The 23,357-nt window shown below is 50.6% G+C and overlaps 1 protein-coding gene across 3 annotated transcripts in view; it reads left to right on the plus strand.

The window, feature by feature from the left end:
- Positions 1-19,615, plus strand: part of SYT17 (synaptotagmin 17) — a 41,107-nt gene extending 21,492 nt beyond the window's left edge. For all 3 annotated transcript variants that reach the window (XM_030002391.2, XM_030002392.2, XM_030002390.2), the window contains 3 exons: positions 1,084-1,204; positions 2,010-2,165; positions 18,417-19,615. In XM_030002391.2, coding sequence (XP_029858251.1) covers positions 1,084-1,204; positions 2,010-2,165; positions 18,417-18,613 — 474 coding nt within the window. In that variant the 3' untranslated portion in view covers positions 18,614-19,615. The remainder of the gene's footprint in view (positions 1-1,083; positions 1,205-2,009; positions 2,166-18,416) is intronic.
- Positions 19,616-23,357: the final 3,742 nt, after the last annotated feature.

Genomic DNA, 23,357 nt, shown 5'->3' on the forward strand with positions numbered 1-23,357 from the left:
CTTTGGGTCAGTTCAGGCTGTGACTGTGTCTCGGAGCTTTTTTCTTTATTGTCTACCCAGTCCTTTAGTCTCTGATTTCTGTAATCTAATATTTGGGGCATCAGTAAGGAAATTTAAGCCTTTTGTTATGATTGCAATACCACTGCAGCTCCTTTTCCGTTTGGGAATGGGCTGTGACCATCCGATCTAGGCTTGGTGTTGAAGCGTTTGGCTATTTGGGATGAAGAACTAGCTCTGCACCCCTGCATGGGCCTCAGACGAGGCGGCTGGATCAATGCCTTGCCTGGGCTGGCTGGTGTGTTTTGTCTCCAGAGTTGTTTCATTGTGTGTATTTTGCATCCGAGAATAACAGCATCTCGGAGCCAGGTCGTGCTAAGGGGGAGAGGTTATTTTAAGCTGTCATGTCTAAGGAGCAGTGATGTCAGTTCTCCAGCTCTTTTTTTTAATTACTAGTTTTAAGCATCATTAAGTAAAAGGAAAAGAAATAATGGCTGAACAGCTATATTGATGTGAAGCTATGGCTGTGGTTCAGCCTGAGGAACAGCAAGTTAAGCTGTGCCGTGGTCTCTGGGTAGCACAGGCCGTATGCCAAGGGGATGTCTCCCCTGAATCGCCTTCCTGTGACCCAGGGATGCATTAACCATCTCACACCTGAACTTCCCAAGAGGCTGGTATGGTCCTTGGGGGCTGGGGAGGAAAGAGGATGTGTTCTCCAATAGGTCTGTGTTTTGTACGTTAATTAAGGAGGTGAGGTTGCTAAGATCGGAACCACCTGGAACCGTTCAAAATGAAGCAGGTAGAAACTACTGACCTTGTATTCATTCCTCCTTATAGGTCCTCTTTGCATGACTGCTGAAAAGCTGGTGAAGGATCAGCGATTAAAGAACGATCTTCACCTGGGGATAGTATTCTTTCTTGTTTCTGCTCAGCACGAGGTACCACCAGGTGGTTCTTGGTTGCAGTTTAGAGCGTGACTAAAATTAATTTTTCAGGCACTTAGACAAATGGGATTTATTTAATTTCTCTTCCTGCTCTTCCCCTCTGAGTTCTGTTCTGAATTTCCATGTTCCCTTTTCCCTGCAGAATGAAGTGGAGCTAGGAGAGCTGCTGTTGTCACTAAACTACCTACCCAGCGCGGGAAGACTGAACGTGGACATCATTAGAGCAAAACAGCTTCTTCAGACAGACATGAGCCAAGGTTCAGGTAAAGGGCAGTGCATTTCTCACATTACTCATGCACAGATTATATGTGCTTTTAAAGCAGATAAGTGGTGAGGCTGCAATTTGTGGGGGACCCAGGGGGATTTGGATGCTCAGTTCCTATTAATACAAGGCTCCGGATATTCATTTTATATATATAGCCAACAATAACGAAAGTATTTGGAACACTTACCCTGAGGTAAAATGGAGGGTGTGAATACCTTTGCCATATTTAAAGTAAAAATCTCTGAACAAGGATGAGGTGAGGAACCAGGAGCTCTACATTACCCCCGTGTTGTGTTCTGTAAGGCAGTCCCTTTGTGGCGGTGCTGTGTTTTGCAGATGCTGCGTGCTGCCTGCATGTTAATGTTGCGGTGGTTTCATTTATGATATCTAACTGCTGTGTGGATGCTGTGAGGTTTTTCCAGTGTCCATGCATTGCTCCCTGCCGTTTCTGAGCGTGCTGGCTGGTAATTGCTTCATGTGTATGTCCTCAGGTGTTTTTCCCTTGTTCCCTGCCCCAGCCACTGGTGCTGCCAGAATATTGGCATTTTCCAAAAAGAACAGTATGCTTGGCCTCTATCAAGGCTGTCGTGAATTGTGGTTTTGGCAGCGAGTGTTTTTAATCCAGCTGCCTGACTTTTGTCTCCACTGCAAGTCCCTGGGAACGGCGCGGTGGTACAAGTCCCAGTCATTTCCAAATGCTGTTTTCCAGCATGGTCCATCCCTGCGGTGCCCAACCTTCACGAAGCGCGGTACTGACTCACGACACCTGTACTGCAGAGCCTGTGTTTTGTGTTTTTTGTCAGATCCCTTTGTGAAAATTCAGCTTGTTCATGGCTTAAAATTAACAAAAACCAAGAAGACCTCCTGCATGCGGGGGACGATAGATCCCTTCTACAATGAGTCCTTCAGCTTCAAGGTTCCACAGGAAGAACTGGAGAATGCCAGCCTAGTGTTCACAGGTAAATGTGGTGGTGTTACCCACTCGGCACGGTCATGGTTGCCTCCGAGGTGAACAAAGGAGCAGTTGTGGGTGTGCAGATGAGCCTGTGCGGCACGGTGTCTGTCCCAGTAGCCACCCTGCAAGGGGTGACCATCGCTGGGGTCTCCAGGGAAGCCTAATTAGCGCTCCGTCCTCTGCAGAAGCTGTTCCCAGCATTGCCACCTGATGGCTGGGGCTGGCTGGGAGCACACCTCGTGGGTCCTGTGCTTAATTGGTGCCATTGGCAATGCTTTTGTGCAGAGGAGGAGGAGGAGGCATTAATTGCACTTCTCAGCGGCAACCAGCTTGGGCATAAAGTCAAAAATTAGAGGAATGAGAGGGAAGTATTGAATGATCCCAGAGCCCAAACACTGGCAAAGATAACTTCTGGTTCTTGACATAATTTGCCAGTGAGATGATGCAGCTATAGGTGTTTTGACACTGACTTCGCCTGTTTTGTAAGCAGGTTTGTTCACGCCTTTATTTTTAAAGGGCTTCGACTCGATGCCAAGCCCCGCGTGGCACAGCTGAGCTAGACCAAGACGCAGGCTGTGGGCCAGGAGGAGTCCCAGAGCTAACCTCACCGAGAGCTTTGTCAGCGCAGGAGATGTTTGGCTGGGTTAGGACTTCCTATTTTTGAACAATTTCTGTATCTCCTATTTTTATTCTCTAGGCACGAATAGAATTCTCTAGTCAGTGGGAACTGGCAATTGGGCGTGCTGCTCGGAGCGGGAGTAGCAGAGCACAGGGACGAGTCCCCAGCCGTGCTCTCGCCCGCAGGCTGGGCAGCGGCGGTGGAGCTGAACGGAGGCCGTGGACCCAGTGCGGCCGGTGGCCTTTTCTGCCGTTCCACAGCGTGGAAGCCTTGAGCGGGGCTGCAGGGACCCCCAGGAAGCGGGGGGTTTCCCTCCCATGCCGTGACTTCACCCAGCCTACGTGTGCTGTGGAGCTCGGGCACCGTCAGGAGCAGGGTCGGACCTTCTTGCTCTCTGGAGGAGCAGAGGGGCTGGGCGCTGGGACCCACGCTCTTCTGCCACGCTGGGCTCCCATGCTTCACAAACACGTTTTTTTTGGCAGCTTTCCACCCATTACTCACCATCTTTTGATGAAGAGAAAGGAATCTGCATCTGAAAGAACATATTTTGAAGTGTTTTTTAATTTTATTTCTTACATGGCAGATACACGTGTCAAAGCTGGTACAAGGAGCCTAATTCCAACCCATTAGTTTGTTTCCAAACATGTTATAACAAAAGCGATGCTGATCAGCAATTTAAATTTTGCCCTTCATGCTCAGAAATTTCCTCAGCAAAAAGTCTATAATTAATCATTGCTTTGCATGCACGTCACCCTGACTCTACCTTGCATGTGCAATGATGAATTTGTTCTTGGAAGCTTCCATCAGGTGATATTGTGACAGGCACGAAATACTCTTTTCTTTGTTTTCCCCTTTTCCTAATAGAAGAAGAAAAGGCAGAGTAGCAGCTCTATGCAGTCAGAAGGGTGAGGGGAATATGCTGCTCCTCACCATAGCTGATGAAGTTAGCATTAATGAGTGGATGTCTGATTATTTTTTTCTGTGCAAATTGACGTCTTCTCAAATAAGTCAGTGGGAAGTTAGCTGATTTATAATCATATGTAATGCAGTCAGATTTCAGTGGTGTGCCTTTTAAGTGGCGCTTCACTTTCTAAGTGACGTGTTGCCTGCTTTAAACGCTGCAATAAATAAGCCCAGGCCAGAAATGTCACCAGCAGCTCCGAAGCTGGGAAGGAGCCTGCAGAGCCTTTCGGAGGAGCTGCAGGGCCAGGTTCTCGTGGCCACTCTCGGACCGAAGGGCGACGCGCAGCTCGGGCATGGCACTGCCGTGGGCATCGTTGGGCTCGCTGCTTTTGCTGTGGTCGGGACTCTGTCGTTTGAGATACGTGGTTTGCGTAGCCAAGATATAGCTGGAGCCAGAGGTGCTGGTCACGTTGTCGTGTGTACAGTCTTCTGCTGGTTCGGTGCCTGCGCTGCCTCCCGTTGTTAGAGGAGCCAAGAGCCCGTCTTGTTGTGAGGACCTTTGAATCAGGGCTCCTGCACAGGCATCTGCGGTGTCGTGGGAGTGAGGTGGTTCAGGGGACATAGTGGTGGTGAAGATGCTGAGCCACATTCAGTGTTCACCTAAGTGATGGAGGTGCTCCAGATGTTGGTGGAAGTGTGTCCCCAACAGGGAGTGCAGCGCCAGTTTCTTCCTGTGTGCATCTATGAGGATTTAATAAAATGAGTATCAGCGTGCAGCTTGGCTGAGGTTCTGGGATGGGGATGGTGGTATTCCCCATATAGCTGCCTTCTTGGCATGTTAGGGTATTGCACAGCTTAAAAGCTTGTAAAGGGCTTTGGGATCTTTTGTTAAAAGACAATAAAGAGCAAATGGTTGCCAGAATGGAGAAGCTGTACCTCGCAACATGAGGATCTTTTTATTATTTTGCATCTCTACAGAGCAGGAGCATAAGCCACATTTTTTTCCTCTAGGTTTTTTGTTTCTACTTGGGGTTTTTTTTGGCTGCAGTGGTGGTTCTTTCTGTTGCGTGTTTTGTGGGAGTTGTTTTTTATTTCTTATTTTTTTCAATCCACAGCTCTAGTCCATTAGGTCAGTTAATTAAATTTGCTGTTGAGTCAAAGTCCAATTGAGAAGGAAAATAATCCTGCTTGAAGGGTGCATGATGATGCTTTGAATGGAGAGAGAGCTGTAAAAGCAGTCCTGGGAGCCACAAATGTGAGTATATCTTCAATAATTTAAAGGAACCTTTTTTGTGGCTTCGTATTTTGGACTCAGTCTGCAGCTGTCTTTACATTGGCTTGGCTTCACTGGAAAGCAGTGGAGCCGTGCCAGTCCCTATCAGCTGAGACTCCTGGCTCCCTCTGTGTGGCTGGTACCACACTGCAAAGTAAAGCACTATCTAGACAAAGTAAGATTAATTTTTTTTTTCCCTGTGTATTTTTCTCCTGTGCATCTTGAATCAAACTGTCTGGGTTTAGTGCACTGCAGTAAGAATTTATGGACCTTTTTGCTGTGACTTCAGCAAGGACTGTGTGCGCAAACACTGGATGGATGGTTTTCTGAAAAGCACCGTTCTGCTCCCTGCCTTCCTGGTGGTGCTCTGGAGAGCTGGACTTTGGACCAAACGCAGGGTTGATGTGCAGCTGGACTAGGAGACAGGCAGTGGGTGCCTCCAAGATGGGGTGCACAGGGTGAGATCTCCATTAGCCAAGATTTGGGGAGGGTTGGGCTAGTTCTTAGATCTTTCCTCCTCCTTGGACATACTAGGATTCAACACGGTAAATTATTGGCATTTACAGACCAAAATGTTTCTCCTTCCATGTTGGTGCAGGACACCTTGTACAAGCTGTCTTTCTGCCTTCCCCTCTGTTCCTAGCTCAGATGCTTACTGGAGCTGTCACGAACTCACGTGTCCCAGTTTAGTGCCTGAAATGAGGTGGGATGAGCTCAGGTGGAGATGTCCTCTCCAGGAAGAGGCATCCAGGGTCAGGATCGCTGCTGCAAGTATCGTCTGTTCACAGCTTCTCACCAAAAGAGGCTAAAACCAGGAAAGTGACTGATACTCATAACAAGACTAATGTCCCGACAGAAAAAATGATGAGTGAGGCGACAGCTAGTGGAGATGATGTTTGATTTTCATTTACTCCATCAAACATGTTGCCTAGGTAATGAGCATCTGTAACAGAAATGCACTTTTTTGGGCGGTTCTTTTTTCCACTTTTTGGTTTTTGGCAACTTGACGCATATCCCCCATGTGCCACCATCTGCTCGAGTGCAAGCAAGTCATGGGTTCACCTCTTGCAGAGAAATGGGGCAGGCTTTAAAAACCAGTATGTTGTCCTAACCACGTATACCTGTGAACAAAGGTGTTAATTATTCTTTGTCCCATGGTAAGGGGAAGGTGGAGTTTGGCCCTGGCAGCAGGGCTGTCAGCTGCTGCCCGAGGTCATTTCCAAGCAGAAAAAAGGATATTTGAGGTGCAACTGCAGCCTCTGTGCTCAGGAGGGCTAGATGCTGGGCGCCTGGAGACACCATGTTCTCCGCGCTGAGGGATTTTGGGCAGGCTGTCCTCTAAATCCCAGCCTAACTTTCAGAAAGCCTGGGCTGTGCAGCAGGAGGTAAGATGACACCTGAAATCCGAGCACTGTGGTATTTTGTTAATGATTATAATGTTGTTAATAACAATCGTTGGTAACGCTGTTTGCGTTGCAGTAAAACCCAGATGGCCCAATAAAAAACACCAGCGCTTCAGGGCAAACCGCATCTTGGTGACTCGTTAACATCTTTTGATGACTTACCATAAAAAATACAACCTTCAGCGCTCACAGTTAGGTAATATGTATCTCCCTGAGGTCCCGTAGTGACTCTGTGTGTCTTTCTCCATCTAAATAAGCTCTTGTACGTATTCACATGATGGGATCCCCAGGTCTCGTGAAGCAAGCAGGGTCCCCAAAGAGGGAAAAATCATTTTTGTGCTCTGGGTACCGTCTGTGCAAACGCAGAGGGAAAACCTGCTTTGCTGTCTGACCTGGCTGAGAGCGTAGCTGGAGCTGGGACAAGCATCGGGGCTGATGGTGTCTGACGGAGAGCAGTGGTGGGGCTCGTCCCGCTGCACCGTTCCCGTGGGAAAGGTGGCCGTGGCTCCAGCAGGACAGGATGCCCTGCCCAGAGGAGGGAAGCAGGCTGGGGCAGGGTTTGCTCCTCGATGAAGAGATCGGTCTCGATACGTGCATGACAGCTGGTGAGTACTGGCTGAGGACGCAGCTCACAGGCACTCTGTCTTCTGAACCATTCGTAGGATCTTATATGATTATCTTCACTTTTCAATATGTTTTAAAAATGGACTGTGTCTCTGTTTTCTATAAAGATTTAGGACCATTTTTTTTCATTTTATTTCTTTTTCAAGGTATTTGAGTTGCTGAGGGTGCGTTGTTGAACGTTGAGACTTTGCACACCTATACCTGTGGTTTCAACTGCTACTGCAGAGGGGTGCTGACAATACCATCAAGCATCTCCGTGCACTGAGTGCTGTAACAGCACGTGTCTTCACTTTGCTGGTGATCGCTTTGATGCTTTATCCCAGGGCTCTAATTAACTTCCAGTTAATAGTCAGTACTTGATTAAAATAACAGATTGCTGTTCAATAGCAATATACCTGGTTCCTCTATTGGCTCATTTTCCCTTTCCCTTGGCCTTTGGGAAAATTTAAGGACCATTTAATGAAGTTTGAGTTTTTAGAAGGGAAGAAATTCATTGTCGGTGTGTGTTGCTAATGGTGCGGTTCTGGGTAGTTTGGTTTACTTTCACTGAAACATTTTCCTTTTGAAGAACTACTGCTTGTTTGAGCGTATTTATTCCTTTTGTAGCATGACAGCTTGAGAGGAGAGGAATTGGGTCTTCCTTGAAATCCTGCCTCCTTGTTGGAAGTGGATGGTTTGGGATGTTTCTCTGCCTGGAATAAATGGTCACTAATGGCACTGGTGAGCACAGCTCTGGCCCGCTGTCACGCTTCGCTCCCGGGGATGTTGGAGATGCTCTGGTGCAGACCAGTTTGGTTTTTGTATGTTGTCTAGTGAGCATTTTTTGAACGTTCAATAGAAAGTATTTTGGGATGCTCTTGATCCACGTGACAGAGTGTCTGGGGCAGTCGGTGGCGGTGGGGATGGGGGCGCGGAGAGCAGCCCTGGTCTGGCAGAAAAGGCTGTATGGAGATGGGCCAAGGCTGAAGGTGGTCATCAGCTCCAGACCTCACCTTTCAAGAGAGCCCAGGTTAGGCGGAGGGGCAAACTGCTGTGCCAAAGGCTTACAGCTCAGACCCACACTTACCCATCGCAGCTGGAAATAAAACTAACTAGGATTCATACTGGGCCTCCAGGTAGCTTGAGTCCTGGTTGAGGAGAAGACAGCTGAAGCTCCTCAGATCTTAAAACTCTTCATTTTTTCCCCATCAGCTCTGGTGGTCAGATTTGCGGTGTAGATGCTGGAGACAAGGTGATGCTTTTGGCGTTTGCCTGCGCTGCACGGGATTTGTAAAAGTCCCATGAATGGGATGCAGAGATAGTGAGGCTTTTTAATGGTATTTTTGTAATTAACAGGCTGATTTCCAAGTGTCCCAATTAGCTGAGCAGGTTGAAGGCTGATAATGGTTTTGTCCTCAGGCTTCTCCAGAAATACACCTGAATTTTGATTTGCCTAGCCATGTGAAAGCATGACCTTCAGATATCAGCATCGTCTTTAGGTGCCTGTTTGCAGGGATGGAAACTGCGATGTGTTTGGGGTCATTACAGATCTACATTTTGACTTGCTGCTTCAGATGCTCATCTCTCTTTCACCTATTGCTTTTTCTTTCTCACAGAAAATATTCAGGCACTTTGTCTTTTGCACACATATATTGGGGAGAAAAAATCTCCTCTAATATGTGAGGCAAATGAAACTGGTTTTTTTTCCCTGTGCTGGACCACAGGAGGAAGAAGTGGTTTCTGTTTTGAAATGCTATCATGTTGGACACTGTAACATCTCTTGGATGGATAGATTATTAGGCAACTTGCTGCTAGAAAATTGTTTCTTGTTGTCTATTAGATGTGTGTTTCTGAAGTATTGGACTGTCTGTATATTCCACATATCTGGAGCTCAGAAACAGAATCTAATCTTGCGCTTAAACCTGTGTAATCCTATCTTAGCCAAAGGGGAAAAAAACATTGATGTCAGCACTGGATTTTCTGGGGATTTACACCTGTTTAATTTAGATCAGAATTTGGCCTTTGTGTCTGGCGTTATAAAATACTTCATATATTTATGCAGGAGACACCATATGGTCCGTGCTCGGGTCTGGGGAGAGCAGAGCGCTCCCGGCCGGTGCCTCCCGCAGTCCTGGCTGCTTTGCTCCGGGCCCTGCGGGCACACGAGGTGACCCAGCAGGTCTTACGAGGACGTCTCCTGTTCTTGGGGTGGTGGGAGAGGGGCATGGGGAGGTGCGCTGGCAGCAGGAGACCTCGGCCTCCCGGAGACCACCCTGCCTGGCAGAGCCTCTCCGCAGCGGGTACGACGCCCGGGCTTCGAAACCCTCCCGGGAGGAGGAAGGTCCCCGTTGCTCTCCATCCTCCAGATCCCCACCGGTGGCTCGCTGGTGTCCGTGAGAGGTGCTGTTGGTCAGCCTGGAGCGGGCGGGAGCGGAGCAGGCAGCGAGGGTCGGCCGGAGATGCTGCGTGCGGTCCTGCGGCCCCGATCCTGGTCTGGGCTCGCTCAGGGAAGATGCTCCAGGGATGGATCTGGCTTTTTGCAGCAGACTGGCTGCTTTAACGAGGAGGAGTGAAACGCTATTAATCCCGGTGAGAGCAACAAGATGCTGACGCTTCCTGAGCCAATCTGTTGCTTGCTTAGAAGGCAAAATTAGATTCTTCAAGTGGAGACTGACTTAGTTAACAACAGTACCTCACTGCAGACATGGCAGAAACCGCCTGTCCTGGAGCTCTCTGGAATTTTGGGGGAATCTTTTTCTCCTAAAGAAAGGAGCAAAACCTCCTCTCTCCAGGCTGATTGTCAGCGCTTGCTCATTTTGCCAAGCCCATTAATTTAAGCAGTGTCATGCCTCTCTCGACCCCAGCGTTTCATCTTGTTTGGCTCATGCCGTGGTGAAAGAAATTGTTCAAACGTCTCACAAGGCCGTAATCTTTCTGTGTATCAAATGAGGAAAAATCTCAGTGGCAGTAGCCGCTCTGGGCGGTGGAGCCGTGTCTGGAAATGAAATGCCTATGCCTGGCCCCGTGGCTGTCAGAGGAGACGCGTGAACGTGCTGGCAGAGGCTGCGTCTCCCGCGTGGCCATCCCTGCCTTCGTCTGCGGGTGCTGTACGGCATCGGTGTGGGAGCCTGTTCGTGTGAGGTGTATAAATAGGGATGAAGCCATTCATGTGCTTTGTTGGATCTGGGGCCCATACTGCAGAGAATTAAGATGTGATTTAAAAAAAAAAAAAAAATTACAGGGAGTTGGAGGTGGAAAAAGCCAACTGTAGATACTCCTTTTCAATATCCTCTGGGCTGCTGCAATAGATGCATGCAGTCTGTTATTCCAGTTTCTCCTGATGAGATAATTTCATGAGGCGTCATCCCTGTGCGTCCTTGAGATCTGTGCAAGACACGCTTGTGCTTTCGCGTTTCCCCTGCGCCCTCCTACAGGACTTTCCTCTCCCTGTCTGAGGCCAGACCCCAATTAGCCAAGTGCGTGGCTTGGGGCGCTCCGTCGGGTGCGTCCGTGGGGTCCCCTTCCCAGGCTGCCCCAGCCAGAGCACAGGGGCTGCCCTCGCAGGAGGACGAGGAGGGAAATGGTTTTCCAAAGAGAGTTTCCTTGGTGTGGTGGTGTTCTCCCACGTGGAGCAGCAGCTGGATGCTGGAGCTGCGGTGGGTCCGTGCGTGGCCAGGATTCGGCCATGCGCTTAAGCGGTTCCAGTTCCCTCTGGAGCAGGGCAGGCACAGACGTTGCAGGGAGCAGCCTCGTGGAGGAGATGCTGGGAAGCGAGATTTATGTGCACATCAGAGCCTGATAGAGATTAAATTGATAAATGTGAAACCACTGCATCTTCTCCTGTGCTTTTCTCTCTTCCCTACTAAATATTATGGGCCACGCGTGAGGAGCAAGGGGCAGAATTTGGTCCATACCTGTGATCTTCACAGCTTGCATCATTAGTCCTGCTGCTGCCTGCTCCTAGCAGCACCCTCTTTGAGCTAAACAGCTTTTTAATATTGATGTCAAGGAGTTCAGAAGTAGTTTTCAGACCTTCTTGACCTGACAGCTCAGACCCAGTAGCTGATGGCAGAGCACAGCGGCCAGCGTGGAAAAGGCTGAGCATTGGATTCCGCCTGCAAAGGATGAGGGATGAAGCGTTGCCTGCGTGAGCGGTGTGAGCATGTGAAATAGGGCACTTTTTGAGACCCCGCCGAGCCCTGAGACTAAAGAGGGGAAGTGCAGGGAGCGTTGATGGGTCAGTGCTAACAGGATCGCGGTTCCTGCCAGAGAGACCCCATGGTCTCGGGAGACCTGTGTCCTCAGGGAGACTCTGCCGCTCAATTGCCTGTGTGCAGCCTCGGGCACGTCTTGGCTTATTTTTCCCTTTTCCCCTGGTTTGGCTGTAATCCGAGGATGCAGCTGGGCACAGCGTGCAGCGTGGCCGCCGGAGCGGGACGCTGATGGCTGAAGGTTTCTGGCTGTGGGTTCTGCAGCTCACAGCACAACGCCAGCCGGCAGCAGGCACGGCTGTAGGGGTGCAGTCGCGTCTCTGGGCTGCAGGGTTCGGTGTGCCTGTGCTGCAAAGCCCTTGCAGTAAGAATATTTACCATGTAGGTGTTTATTCACTTTCTAACCTGGGGGGCCAAGGGTATCAGATGAAGCTTTTACAGGCTGTGGCAACAGCGATTGCAGGTGTATAATAATGGGTAGGATGTTTTTAACGACTTTCATGCCTGATGATTGACCCAGGCGCCCAATCTTCTCCTCTAGACCAGCTATAAAAATTAAGCTGGATTTTTGCTCCCTAGTATTTAGATTGAATAGCTTTATCCTGTAGTGGAAAGGAAAAGGGCAGGGCCCTCTAATTCCTCTGGGGTTTCTTCCACTGGGGAGCTGGTTCCTGTGGCTGTGTCTGCTGTGCTGGGAAATGCGCCCCGCAGCAGCAGGCTGGCTCTGTAATCGTGCCGGCTGGCATGTTGTGCTGCAACGTCCTGTGTCGGAGTGGTGCGCCTGAGCCGCACCGAGGGGTGCTCCGTTATTTAAGGCGTTTTAAAATATGCAGGATGCAATCAAATTGCATTCATAAAAAAAAAAAAAAGAAAAAAGAAAAAACTTTGGGGGCAGTTAGCGAGTGGGTGGTGGTGTGCTGTAAATAAGCTAATGGCAGACTGGTATAAACTCAGTGAGGATGTTCTGCTTGATGTTTAGCCTGAGTAAGAAGGCAGATGAAAAACAGAGGCACGTTCTTGCTTGTTGTTTTTCTTCTCTCCGAGTTAAATGGTTTTGATTGCGTTGCAGGTGACTGATGTAGGTGACTGAAGAAGAGTTACATTATTTGTGCCGGAGCTCCCACCCGCTCCAGCGTGCTGAGATTTGTCTGCCCGGTACTCCCGGCGAGGCAGTGGTAGAGGCGAGGCTGCAGCAGGTGCTCCGGCAGCTGCAGGCGGCAGCAGAGGTGCTGTGCGGCCGTACTCGGTGGTGCAGCGTGGCCGTAACTGCTGAGTAACTGCTGGGCACATCTGGCAGAGGGTTTTCAGGAGATGCAGATGCTTTTTGGCCCCAGCTGAGCAAGGTGCTTCTGCATAAAGCTTGTCCCCCGTCACATAAATGGTACTGATAGCCTTGAAGTTAGCTTAAGGAAATTTTCTGAATTAGTGCTCCTTCCTGGCCATTTCAAGGCTGCCAATATGTTCTATCAAAGGATGAATTAGTATCTGAAATGCCAGCTTAAATTTTACTATTGCACATAACTCACAAATCACAAATACTTTGCAGTCGTGCCCTTTACAGGTACTCGGTTTGCAAGTCTCAGTGTAGAGGCAAAGGGGAAGATAAAGAGCGTTTTAGCTGGATCTAGTGCTGGGGCTGATGCCACCCAGGCAAGCTCACGGGTCAGAGGCAAGTGCCAGGTTACATAGCGACATGCGAAACTGTTGACCACTGAAAAGCAATTCCACGTGACCGCTGTTGGTAGGAGACAAGGGAAAGCTCAGGCTGGAGTTGCACCTGGAGCCAAATATTGGAGCTCCAAGTCCCATCGCATCTCCTGGCAGTCCCTGCCACTGCTGGGGTGCAGCTCTGGGCTGTGCAGTGCCTGGTACCCGCTGTGCCGTGCTGCTCAGCCGTGCGAGGAGCGCGGCAGCCAGGCTGGGGGTGCGACCCAGCCACCCCTCCTGCGCTGGAGCCCTGCAGAAAAGTTTCCTACCCCAAAGAAAAGTTTCATGTAGCACCCAGGCCCCCATCAGTTTGAAATGGATCGTTTAGGAGTGCTGCATCGATAAGTATATAACATGAAAATGTTTTATTTACCTCACTATAATGGGTTTGTGTGGCAAGGTTTTGGTGGTGGTGGGGCTACATGGGTGGCTTCTGTAAGAAGCTACTAGAAGCTTCCCCCATGTCCGACAGAGCCAATACCAGCCGGCTCCAAGACAGACCCACCACTGGCCAAGGCCGAGCTAATCAGTGACAGTGGTAGTGCCTCTGGGATAACAGATTTAAGAAGGAAAAAAAGTTGGTGCAGTGCAGAAATGGCAGCCGGAGAGGAGTGAGAACATGTGAGAGAAACAGCCCTGCAGACCCCCAGGTCAGTGCAGAAGGAGGGGGAGGAGGTGCTCCAGGCGCCGGAGCAGAGATTCCCCTGCGGCCCGTGGGGAAGACCATGGTGAGGCAGGCTGTCCCCCTGCAGCCCAGGGAGGTCCACGGTGGAGCAGATCTCCACCTGCAGCCCGGGGAGGACCCCACGCCGGAGCAGGTGGGTGACCGAAGGAGGCTGTGACCCCGTGGGAAGCCCACGCTGGAGCAGGCTCCTGGCAGGACCTGCGGACCCCTGGAGAGAGGAGCCCACGGAGCAGGTTTGCTGGCAGGACTTGTGACCCCGTGGGGGACCCACGCTGGAGCAGTCTGTGCCTGAAGGACTGCAGCCCGTGGAAGGGACCCACGCTGGAGCAGGGGAAGAGTGTGAGGAGTCCTGCCCCTGAGGAGGAAGGAGCAGCAGAGACAACGTGTGGTGAACTGACCCCAACCCCCATTCCCCATCCCCCTGCGCCGCTGCAGGAGGGAAGTAGAGAAAATCAGGAGTAAAGTTAAGCCCAGGAAGAAGGGGGGGGGGGGGGGGGGGGGAAGGTGTTTTTAAGAATTGGTTTTATTTCTCATTATCCTACTCTGATTTGACTGGTAATAAATTAAACTAATTTCCCCAAGTCAAGTCTGTTTTGCCCATGACGGTAATTGCTGAGTGATCTCTCCTGTCCTTATCTTGACCCATGAGCCTTTCATTATATTTTCTCTCCCCTGGCCAGCTGAGGGGGGAAGTGACAGAGCAGCTTTGGTGGGCACCTGATACCCAGCCAGGGTCAACCCACCACAATCGCATTACTTCAGCCCTTTTAATGGACATAAGTGAACCCACTTTGCTTTTATATTTCAGCATTTCTATTATAAAGAGATTTTTTTTTTTTTTTAAAGAAGCCTTTCTGTTTCCAAAAGAATCCCTGAGTAAAGAGCAGCTGCAGAAGGAATTGGTTTGAACTCTGCTTCCTTAATTGCTTTTTGCTCTGTGTTGGCCTGGAAATGGATGTTGCTATTGTGTAAATTACTGTGATGGTGGAAAAAGAGCTCATGAGATCAGGTGTGTAGTTTCTGTCAGGAAAATAGGTTTCTTAAATGGAAAGCAGTGTCTACCTGTCTATAAGCAGAGTCTGGGTCAGTCTGAAAACGCCAAATGATAACTACCTCATTTTCTGCTTCTGGGCAGCTCCACAGAGTTACTGTTTTTTGTGGCCAAGGGCAGATTTAATCTGAAACCTACTCTGAGCTCCTTTCAGGCTCTGGAAGGGGATGCTCAGACATCAGGGAACACAGCTCGGTCCACTTGTACCGTAACCTGCGCTCAGAGTGCGGTGCAGCACCCGTCGGCCGGACCGCGGGGGCTTCTCCACCTCCGCCTGTTGTGGAAGAAGCTGAAAGGAAAGAGCGGGAGCTTTTTTCCTCCCGAGGCTGAAGGCGTGAGCTTGCGTGGAGTTGGCTCCGCTGCGGGCGGGACTCCAGCCACGGTGCGTGGGTCGCTACGCGCGCGCGAAAAGCCGAGGGGCTCCGGCAGAGCCTGCCCAGCCCCAGGCTGGTGGCCCCCGCGCAGCCTGCAGGGTGTTCCCGCTCAAAGGGGCGCGCGGGTCTCCCGCGGATACCTGCTGCGGCGGCGGGTCCCCGTCCAGCCGGGGCAGGGCTCAGCCCCGGAACGGTGTGCGGCTCCCCTTGCATCTTCAAAAGTTGTCATTTTGGGGTCGTGTCCGAGCGCCTGGGGGTCCTGGTCGGGACACGAGTGGTGCGTACGGGGTCTGTATGGAGAGTGTGATGTTAACCCCTTCTGCCGGGCTTTGGAGCAGACTGGAGCGTCAGGCATGAGCGTAAATGGTGTAGTAAGCGTAATGGCCAGCGCATGCTCGTTGGCATGCGAGGACACGGTTCCTCATCTGTTGAGAAGAGAAGTGACTGCTGCAGCAGAGGAAGGACAAGGGGAGAGCTGCTCCCCCCCCGCACCGGGACGGGAGCCCGTGGTGCAGCGAGTGCCAGCGACACAGCCAGCCTCTGCTTCCAGCTTCTCACCTGGCCTTATGGCCTCCTACAGTTTTCCTTTCCAAGCTGTTCTTGGAAGAACCGGTGGCAGCAACAGGGAAAATTGTGCTCCTGAATGTGAGCAAAGGGCTTATTTTTGCGATGCCAACTTTAGCACCTTCTCCTGGGTAAGGTCCACGCAACAACTCTGTGCAGCTCAACCATCAGCAAATTTGCTCAGCAAATACTGGCCATTTTAAGAGTGGAATAAAGCAATTGGCCTTTGAGAAAGGCATGTCCTTGAGTTTTAAAGGCTCGTGAACTGATGAGTGAAGCTGAATTTTTGGCACACAAAGATCTCATCTTTTGAGAAAGCTGCTGCGGTGAAGCTGTGAGTCTGTAAACTTGGGGTCGAATCTAGTGCCACCTCTTACGGTCTGTGTGTGAATAAGCATTTGGCCTTGGAAAATGTCTTCCCTGTTCTTCAGCAAGGGAAGAGAATTCTCTCGGTGCTATCTAAACTAGTTAACGATAGAAGCAACAATGCTTGTATAATTAGCCCATTAATACCCTAAAGGAATCAACATGCTAATTACCTGACGCGATGAGATTAGCAAGATGCTTTACAAGAATTCAGAATACTTGGATCAACAGTAAAATAACAGTCCCCTCAGCACACCCTAAACTAAAACTACTCATTTTACAGTCCTGACATGGATTATTTTTGAAGAATTGGTATGCCTGGGGGTACATCCCCACTGTTAATTTATCATGTGATTAATTGATGGCCTTTAAGACTTCTTGGTTTAAATTATTTGGTATTGTTTCCCAGGATTAGGCTTCATCTTCTTTCATTCTGGAATAAAAGAATGGAAAAAAAGGAAAAAAAAATCCTATATAAAAAATAAGGGAGGCATTTGGTTTGGGCGTACTTTTATCTAGTTTTATCACAATATTTGATTTCTCTAGGTTAATAAATCATAGCAGGACATTTAGCATAGTCATACTAGCTACAATTATGATCCATTGCCTTGTAGGAGAACTCGTTAATAACTCTGACAAGGTGTGTACTAGTTGGAGATAGATGGCTTAAAATTCTTCACCACGTCCTCAGAAGGTGGCCTTTCCAGACAACATCAGCCTGGGCTCTTGACAGGGGCACTTCATCGGCGGCACGTCGCAGGGAGCTGATGGCATCACCCCTAGATGACTGATGGCGACAAACAGCAGAGATGCAGTCTTCCTCACGGGGGAGGGGGCCCTACCCCCCAATTCATTCTTAACTGTAGTTTGAAGATAGACTTACAATGCTCTGAGTTTCAAAGTAATTTCTTTTTAGAGCAATTATTTGGAGAAATTATTTGGACATTTGAAGGTTTGCTGTTACCAAAAATATCCCCAGGTAGTTTTACGAGCAGAAGCACCTCAGCCCATAAACTGTGTGTGTCAGAGCTGTTGGAAGGTATAAAGCAAGATGTAACCTTGCACAGCTTGATTTTGGGACTGCGCTGGCAGGTGGCACCTGAGTCACCCAGAGCAAGATCCCGTTTTGGTGCAGTAGCTAGGACCCAGCCTTTGCAGAGTATGGAGATGGTAGATATACCGAGTAGCACATTAAAATAACGCTAATTAATTGTGGGATACGTTATAATAGGAAATACACAGCCTTGACAGAGATGCGTGGCTAAAAGCGAGGTTGAGCGCTTAGTGCTCGGTGTCCTGCCTGCCTGGAAGGGTGCGCGCTGCCTCAGGGGGTGCTGCCGTGAGGGATCCCAAATGTGGCTTTGCTGCCAGCGCTGGTTTCCAGCAGCCCCGGAGAGCTGGCGCTGCTGGCAGGGGCAGTGGCGACAGCGCTCGGCTCCGTGCCACGCTCACGGCTCCAACGCCAGGCTGTGCTCCCCCTTTGAACTTGCTCCACAAGCCTGGGTGGATTTGGAGCCCCTGCAGACATTTGTTCTTAAAAATCCCTCTCTTTCCTGAGGAGATTTTTTAATCCTTAATATTCCAGCCAGTGCCCGTGGATATCCTGGCTTCAGCTTGCACAGACTTTTTGTTCAGCTTTCTAATGAGCTGAGGCAGGGCTTCAGTTTGCAGAACACAAAGTGCTTTTGCTCCTGTGTGGCAGGAGCGTGCAGCCTCTCCCGGGATCAGGCCCATCATTAGAGTTTGCTGCTGTCTGCGATCTTTTGTTCCAGGAGACTGGGCTAATCCAAAGGACAGGGTGTTGGGTTGATGTCTCTCCCTCAGTTGCTTTCCTGGACTTTTAACAAGTAGCTGCAGCGATAATTACGGCAAATTGTTTCTGTATAAACATCCCGCTGACAGCCTGTACATGTGTGATTCCTGTCTGTGAGTTGGGAAGGCTATCGATTAGCGCTGGAACGGTTCATGACACTTGCATTTAGAGGACAGTTTGAGATGCTGCTGCTTCATTTACCCAGGTGTGGGCTGCTCGGCTGCTTTCATCATTTCACAATGCCCAGGCAGAGCTTTTGGCATTTGTTTACACGATGTAATTCTACTTCAAGGCGAGGTTGGATGGGGCTTTGAGCAACCTGATCTAGCGGAAAGTATCCGTGCCCATGGCAGGGGGGTTGGAACTAGATGATCTTTAAGGTCCCTTCCAACCCAAACCATTCTATGGTTCTGCTTCACCTGTTCATGCTAAATATCATGGTAACTGCAGATTTGCATCCTGTTTATTTGAATTGTATTTCAATCCGTAGTACAGCTTATCTTATTTCTTCCAAACTCCTGATTCGGCCCCTCTAATATTTCTGAGGTGCTGAGTTATGTACCAAAACCACTGGCGTGCTGTGCGAGGGGGCAGTTGCAGGACGTTTGGCTTTCTGGGGGCAGGGCTCCGGGTAGACAGGCGATGCTTTTGCCTTGACCGGTCTCCGTTTCTGCTCTCCCCAGTGTACGGGCACAACGTGAAGAGCAGCAACGACTTCATTGGGAGGATCGTGATCGGGCAGTACTCGACAGGCGCCCCCGAGTCCAACCACTGGCGCCGGATGCTCAACGCGCACCGGACGGCCGTGGAGCAGTGGCACAGCCTGCGGTCCCGGGAGGAGTGCGACCGTGTCTCTCCGGCATCCCTGGAGGTAACTTGAGGTGGGGGACTAACAGCAGCCAGACCAAGCAAGCGGACGAGGAAAAAAAAAAATAAACCACCGACCGAAACACCCCACCTCACACCCCACACGCACCCCACAGCAGCTCCGTTGGATTGAAGCGGCTGCCGGCACCCAACCAGCCGCGCCGGCCTCGGCGAACCGCGTCCCGCCGGGTCCTGGCCGTTCCCCTGGGGCCACCAGCGGCGCGGCTGGCCGGCCCTCTCGCTGCTCGCACCCGGCACCGCTCGGCTGTTTGCGTCCCGCGCGGTGGAGCGCGTGGCCGGGCGGCGCGGGCTGCGCGTGGAGGTGCCGCGGGAAGCGCTGAGCGGGTGGAGGAGTTGGGAGTTGCCTCCGCTGTCCTTCCAGTCCAAATCCATGGCTCATCCTCTCGGAGATATAAGTACCCGTGTGCTCTCGTTGGTGAACGTGGTAATTAGGCTAGAATATTTTTTTAAACGGTAGAACCTGTGGTGAAATCGATTCTGACTCCAGTTTTGTCCTTGTACTAGTTGCAACAGAATTAAGCTCCTGTTAGTACGTACGCGTGCATTTGTGTGCTGGGGCACGCGTGTGGCCGTGCAGCCCCGCGTCAAACGGATCCGATGTCACGTCAGCGGTGAGACCTGCCACTCTCGATAGCAGTCTGTGTGCGTCAAGTAGATAGAGTAATGATATAGCAAAGTAAACATTTCCAATAGCATTTGTACCAGGAAAGCCAGCTCATGTCTTTTCAAACCTGTGTTGTGCAAAAGAAACCTGCTGCGGGGACTTTTGCAATTGAGAAGACCCAAAATACACAATTTTAATTCTCTCACAGACTGCAGTGGCTCTTTCTGTGTTGTGTGTGTTAACCCAGGTAGTTCTCCAGGTCACCAAGTGAACTTAGCTACGGTCAAGCTGTCCTGTTGGTTGCTTCTGTACATTTTATTTTTTCACAGCATATTGTCTGGTATGATGCAGATTGTATATTTATGGAAAATAAAATTCTATTTAATTGTGCCACCTGGACTGGGGTGATACTTGTTAGCAGAATTCATCTTTGTGTTGAGCTCCATCGGTTATGTTTATAGCACAAGAAAAGCCAAAATGTTGGCGTTTACCCCCTTGTTACTCTCTGCAGATGAACCAGGAGCAATTTGAGAGAAGCTGGGGACCTGCTGATAGAGATCGGTCAGGAGGGCAAGCCAGATGCGTTGGTCTCTCCAGAGCACACCCTACGCGCTGTGGGTCGGATGTGTCAAAGTCTCTGCACTGGGCTCTGGGTCTTGGATCTTCGCAGGAGTGGGTCCCAAATTATTATTACTTTCCATTGCTCTATTTGTCAACGTTGAGATGGCATAAAAGTCTATATCTTGCTTACAGCCCATTCAAGAAATCAAACAAAAAGGACATTACCCTGAAGAGAGCTGAGCCTGGCCCGTGACTTTATTGTCTTTCCAAGTCTTCGTTTCGGAGAAGGAAGGATCTGTTCTGTCCTCAGCAGTGTTTATCTGTGTTGGGCTGGAAAGCCTCAGGGTGTTACGGATGGGTCGGCTCTGCCGCCGCATCAGAGCCGCTGTGCTCAAACGGAGGAGGTGGGGAAGGGCCCTGGGCTCTGGTCGTATCCTGCTCCCCAGGTGACCTGTGAAATTGCTGGGTGGTAGCCCGTGGCCCCTGCAGTGGCCCGGGCCCATGGCCCGCTCCTCTTCCATGCGCCCTGTGGTGCAGAGCCCTGCCACGGCCGTGCCGGTCCCCATTGACTGCTTGGGAGAGGTGCAAACCGGCGCACGCTCCGGCTGCCCTGGCTCAGTCCCTTTTTGCTAGAAGCGGGAGAGTTGCCTTGAGCAAAATAAAGGTGGTATTTGGGGCAAGGACTTGGGGCTGGGTGCTGCGGAAAGCTTTGCCTTTGCTTGTGGCCCTTCGACCTTTGAAACTGGAGGTCGGAGTGATGACAGTCCAGAGCTGGCACGCGGTGGGGCCGGCGGCAGTCATCTCCCTCCCCCCTGTTCATCAAATGCAGCCCAGAATGAAATCCCGTTACCTCCTGTGCTCTTAATATTTTGATTTTTAAGAAGAAAACAATACATATATGTGCCTATTTCACCTCTGTTTGTTGTTTGGCTGCTACAGTTAAGGGCAGGTGAGTCTTACAAAGCCAAAAAAAAAAAAGCTTAGTGCTTGTTTGGGCAGATGTCGGTGCGTTGGTCAATAGTCCTTGCTGCTGTCCAGTGTGTTTGTGCTCCAGCGTGAAGGTCTGTGTTGTAACTCTGATACCAGCATCCCTGCAGCACGTCTTTGGTCTGGGACCTGCTCTGGTTTACAGTGAGTCACGGGTGTTTCGTTCCCTTCTGCGCTCAGAGCGTCCCTGTGCACGTTCTCTGTGTGACAGCCAAGCCTGATACGGTGACCCTGCCATCGTGGAAGAGGGAATGCAACGAATACAAGGAGGCTACAAGAGATGTTGTCTCCCCTCTGCATCCAGAAGCCATCTCTCAGCGGCTGGGGGAGGGTGACAGTGCGGACACCCTGCTCCCGGGCAGAGCACAGCACGGCCTTGGATAGAGGATGGCAAAAAAGGCCTTGGTCGTCTCGTTGGTGAACCATCGCCCGGTGGCTGTGGCTGGGGGTGAACACAGGTAGGAGCTTCCCTTGTTGGTGTGGTCATGCGCGCTGTCCCTTGGTGAACGCCTTCGCTTCTTACTGACCACCGCACGTGGCTCCCTGCTGCTCTCTAGCACAGCTGCCGTACGGCAGCAGCACAAAGCGATGGGGACGGCGGTTGCCGCAGGGCTCTCCGTGGGCATCCTCTTTCCGAGCATGTTGTGGATGCTGGGTTTCAATTCTGTCTCTCTGCAAGGTGAAATTCCTCTGTTGTCCCGCAGCGAGGTCGATAGCAAATCTGTTCTCTGGCTTCCTCCTGGTTTGTCTCATCAATAAATCACGGTGGAGAGGGAGCCCACGGGTGTCTTGGGCAAACATGTGCTGTAGGAGGCCAATCTCTTCCTGCAACTTAAACAGGCTCAGACAAGGGGCTGTGGTTTCAGCAGTCGCTGCCATTGACATTAATGTTCTTCCACGCGGGGTCGGTGGGCAGCAGCACGAGCTCTGGGCATCCACGGAAGCTGACCTGAGAGCTGCCACGTGCCTTGCTCAAGCACCGGGGGTGAAACGTTAACAGAAGGCACTCTTGCTCGTGAGTCTGTCCTTGGAGCCAGGAGGTATCTGTTTCACAGGGAGGGGGGCTGTCATGTACATATGATGCCAAAAATTGGCGAGGGAAAGGTCAATAAAAGGAGGATGGAAGCACACCGAGGAGCTCCCGACGTGGAGGGCAATCAGAAAACAGTGTGGGCAGAAAGAGGAGCAAAAAGGCTGAATAACCGAGACGTGGCTGTGCTCCTGGGGCTGCACCCAGCAGGTAAAACACATCTCATGTTTTGTGAAATCGGAAGGTAACCCAAAGTGCAGCTCTGCACGCGTGATGCGCGTGTGCTTTCCCAGTGCTGGGAGCAAAGCTGGTGCCCAGCTGCTGTGCTGGGCACGGAGCCGCTGGCTTGGGGGGGCAGCATGGGGGGGCTCAGTGCTCCTGCCTGCGCTGCGGGGGGATACTGCTGTGATGGGTCTTCGTTAGAAACAGGATTAAAATTACTCTGGATCTCTGCTCCCTTTTTAAGCACAAACATTTGTGCTGTGGGAGTAGATTAATATGCTCAAAGAGTTTTGTTCCATAGTTTGCAGATAATTGTTTATACCGTTGGCTTTATCTGGGGATGGCACACAGTTAAGAAGGGAGAAGGCATGCCTTGGCTTCTAATACTCTGAATTCCTTCATTTTTAGTGGTCTGATATATCAATAGGCTTTTCTTTGAGCAGTATAGTTTCAGATCGAGGAATGGGACTGCAAATGGCAGGGGGGAGTTTTCTTAAAAGGTTTTATTTAATGCAAAGAAAATTTAATATATGAAAGTTGATGGAATGAGTTGCTGTTTCTGGAGTAAGTCCGGATGCTTTACTATACTGAAAGCTTTGTGTCACCCCAAATTGTTTCTACTTGAATCTTGCCTGTAAAAACGGGTCATCTCAACTGAAAGTCCCAGCAAATGCTGAAAATTTTAATCTGTAGCTAAGAATAAAAAGGGGATAGGATTGAGTGTGTTCCTAAGCAGTTCATTCAATGCTGATTTAAGGCATAAATTGGACATGGAGCGGGACCACAGAATTTCACAGTACTTGCGCCTATACTGTTTCCCTTACCAGTGCAACAGCTAGAAAAGGACTTTATACAGCATTTTTAAAAACCTGGAGTTTATTTCCAAAAAAATTTTGACCGCAGAAAAAAGACATGCTAGATAATACTGACTGTTTATAATATTGACTGCTGCCCGATGCCGAAGGTTTTCCGCTGTTACAGGCCCGCATCAGCCCGGCACGGACCTCGCAGGTGGGCGCAGCGTGAGCTCCTGCAACAGCCTCGGACCCCCGGGCGCAGCCGGTGGTTTCCCCTCCCAGGCTGTTGTAGTGTGTCAAAGCGTTGCCTTTCCCCGGTTAAATAAAAAAAAAAAAAAGGGCACAAAATGGGGCAGTAACGGGTAAAACCCACCGCTCCGTGCTGCGCAAAGCCTCGCGCGGGGCCGCGCTCCCCCGCAGCGCCGGGACCCCCAGCCCCCGCTCGCCTTCCCCCAGGCTGCCCCGGCCCCAGCGCAGCCCTTGCCGCCCCGCTGCCAGCTCCGCCCTGCCTTCGAGGGGCTGCCGGCCCCGCACA

This window comes from Aquila chrysaetos, chromosome 25, assembly GCF_900496995.4.
Source record: "Aquila chrysaetos chrysaetos chromosome 25, bAquChr1.4, whole genome shotgun sequence".
Taxonomy (NCBI): domain Eukaryota; kingdom Metazoa; phylum Chordata; class Aves; order Accipitriformes; family Accipitridae; genus Aquila; species Aquila chrysaetos.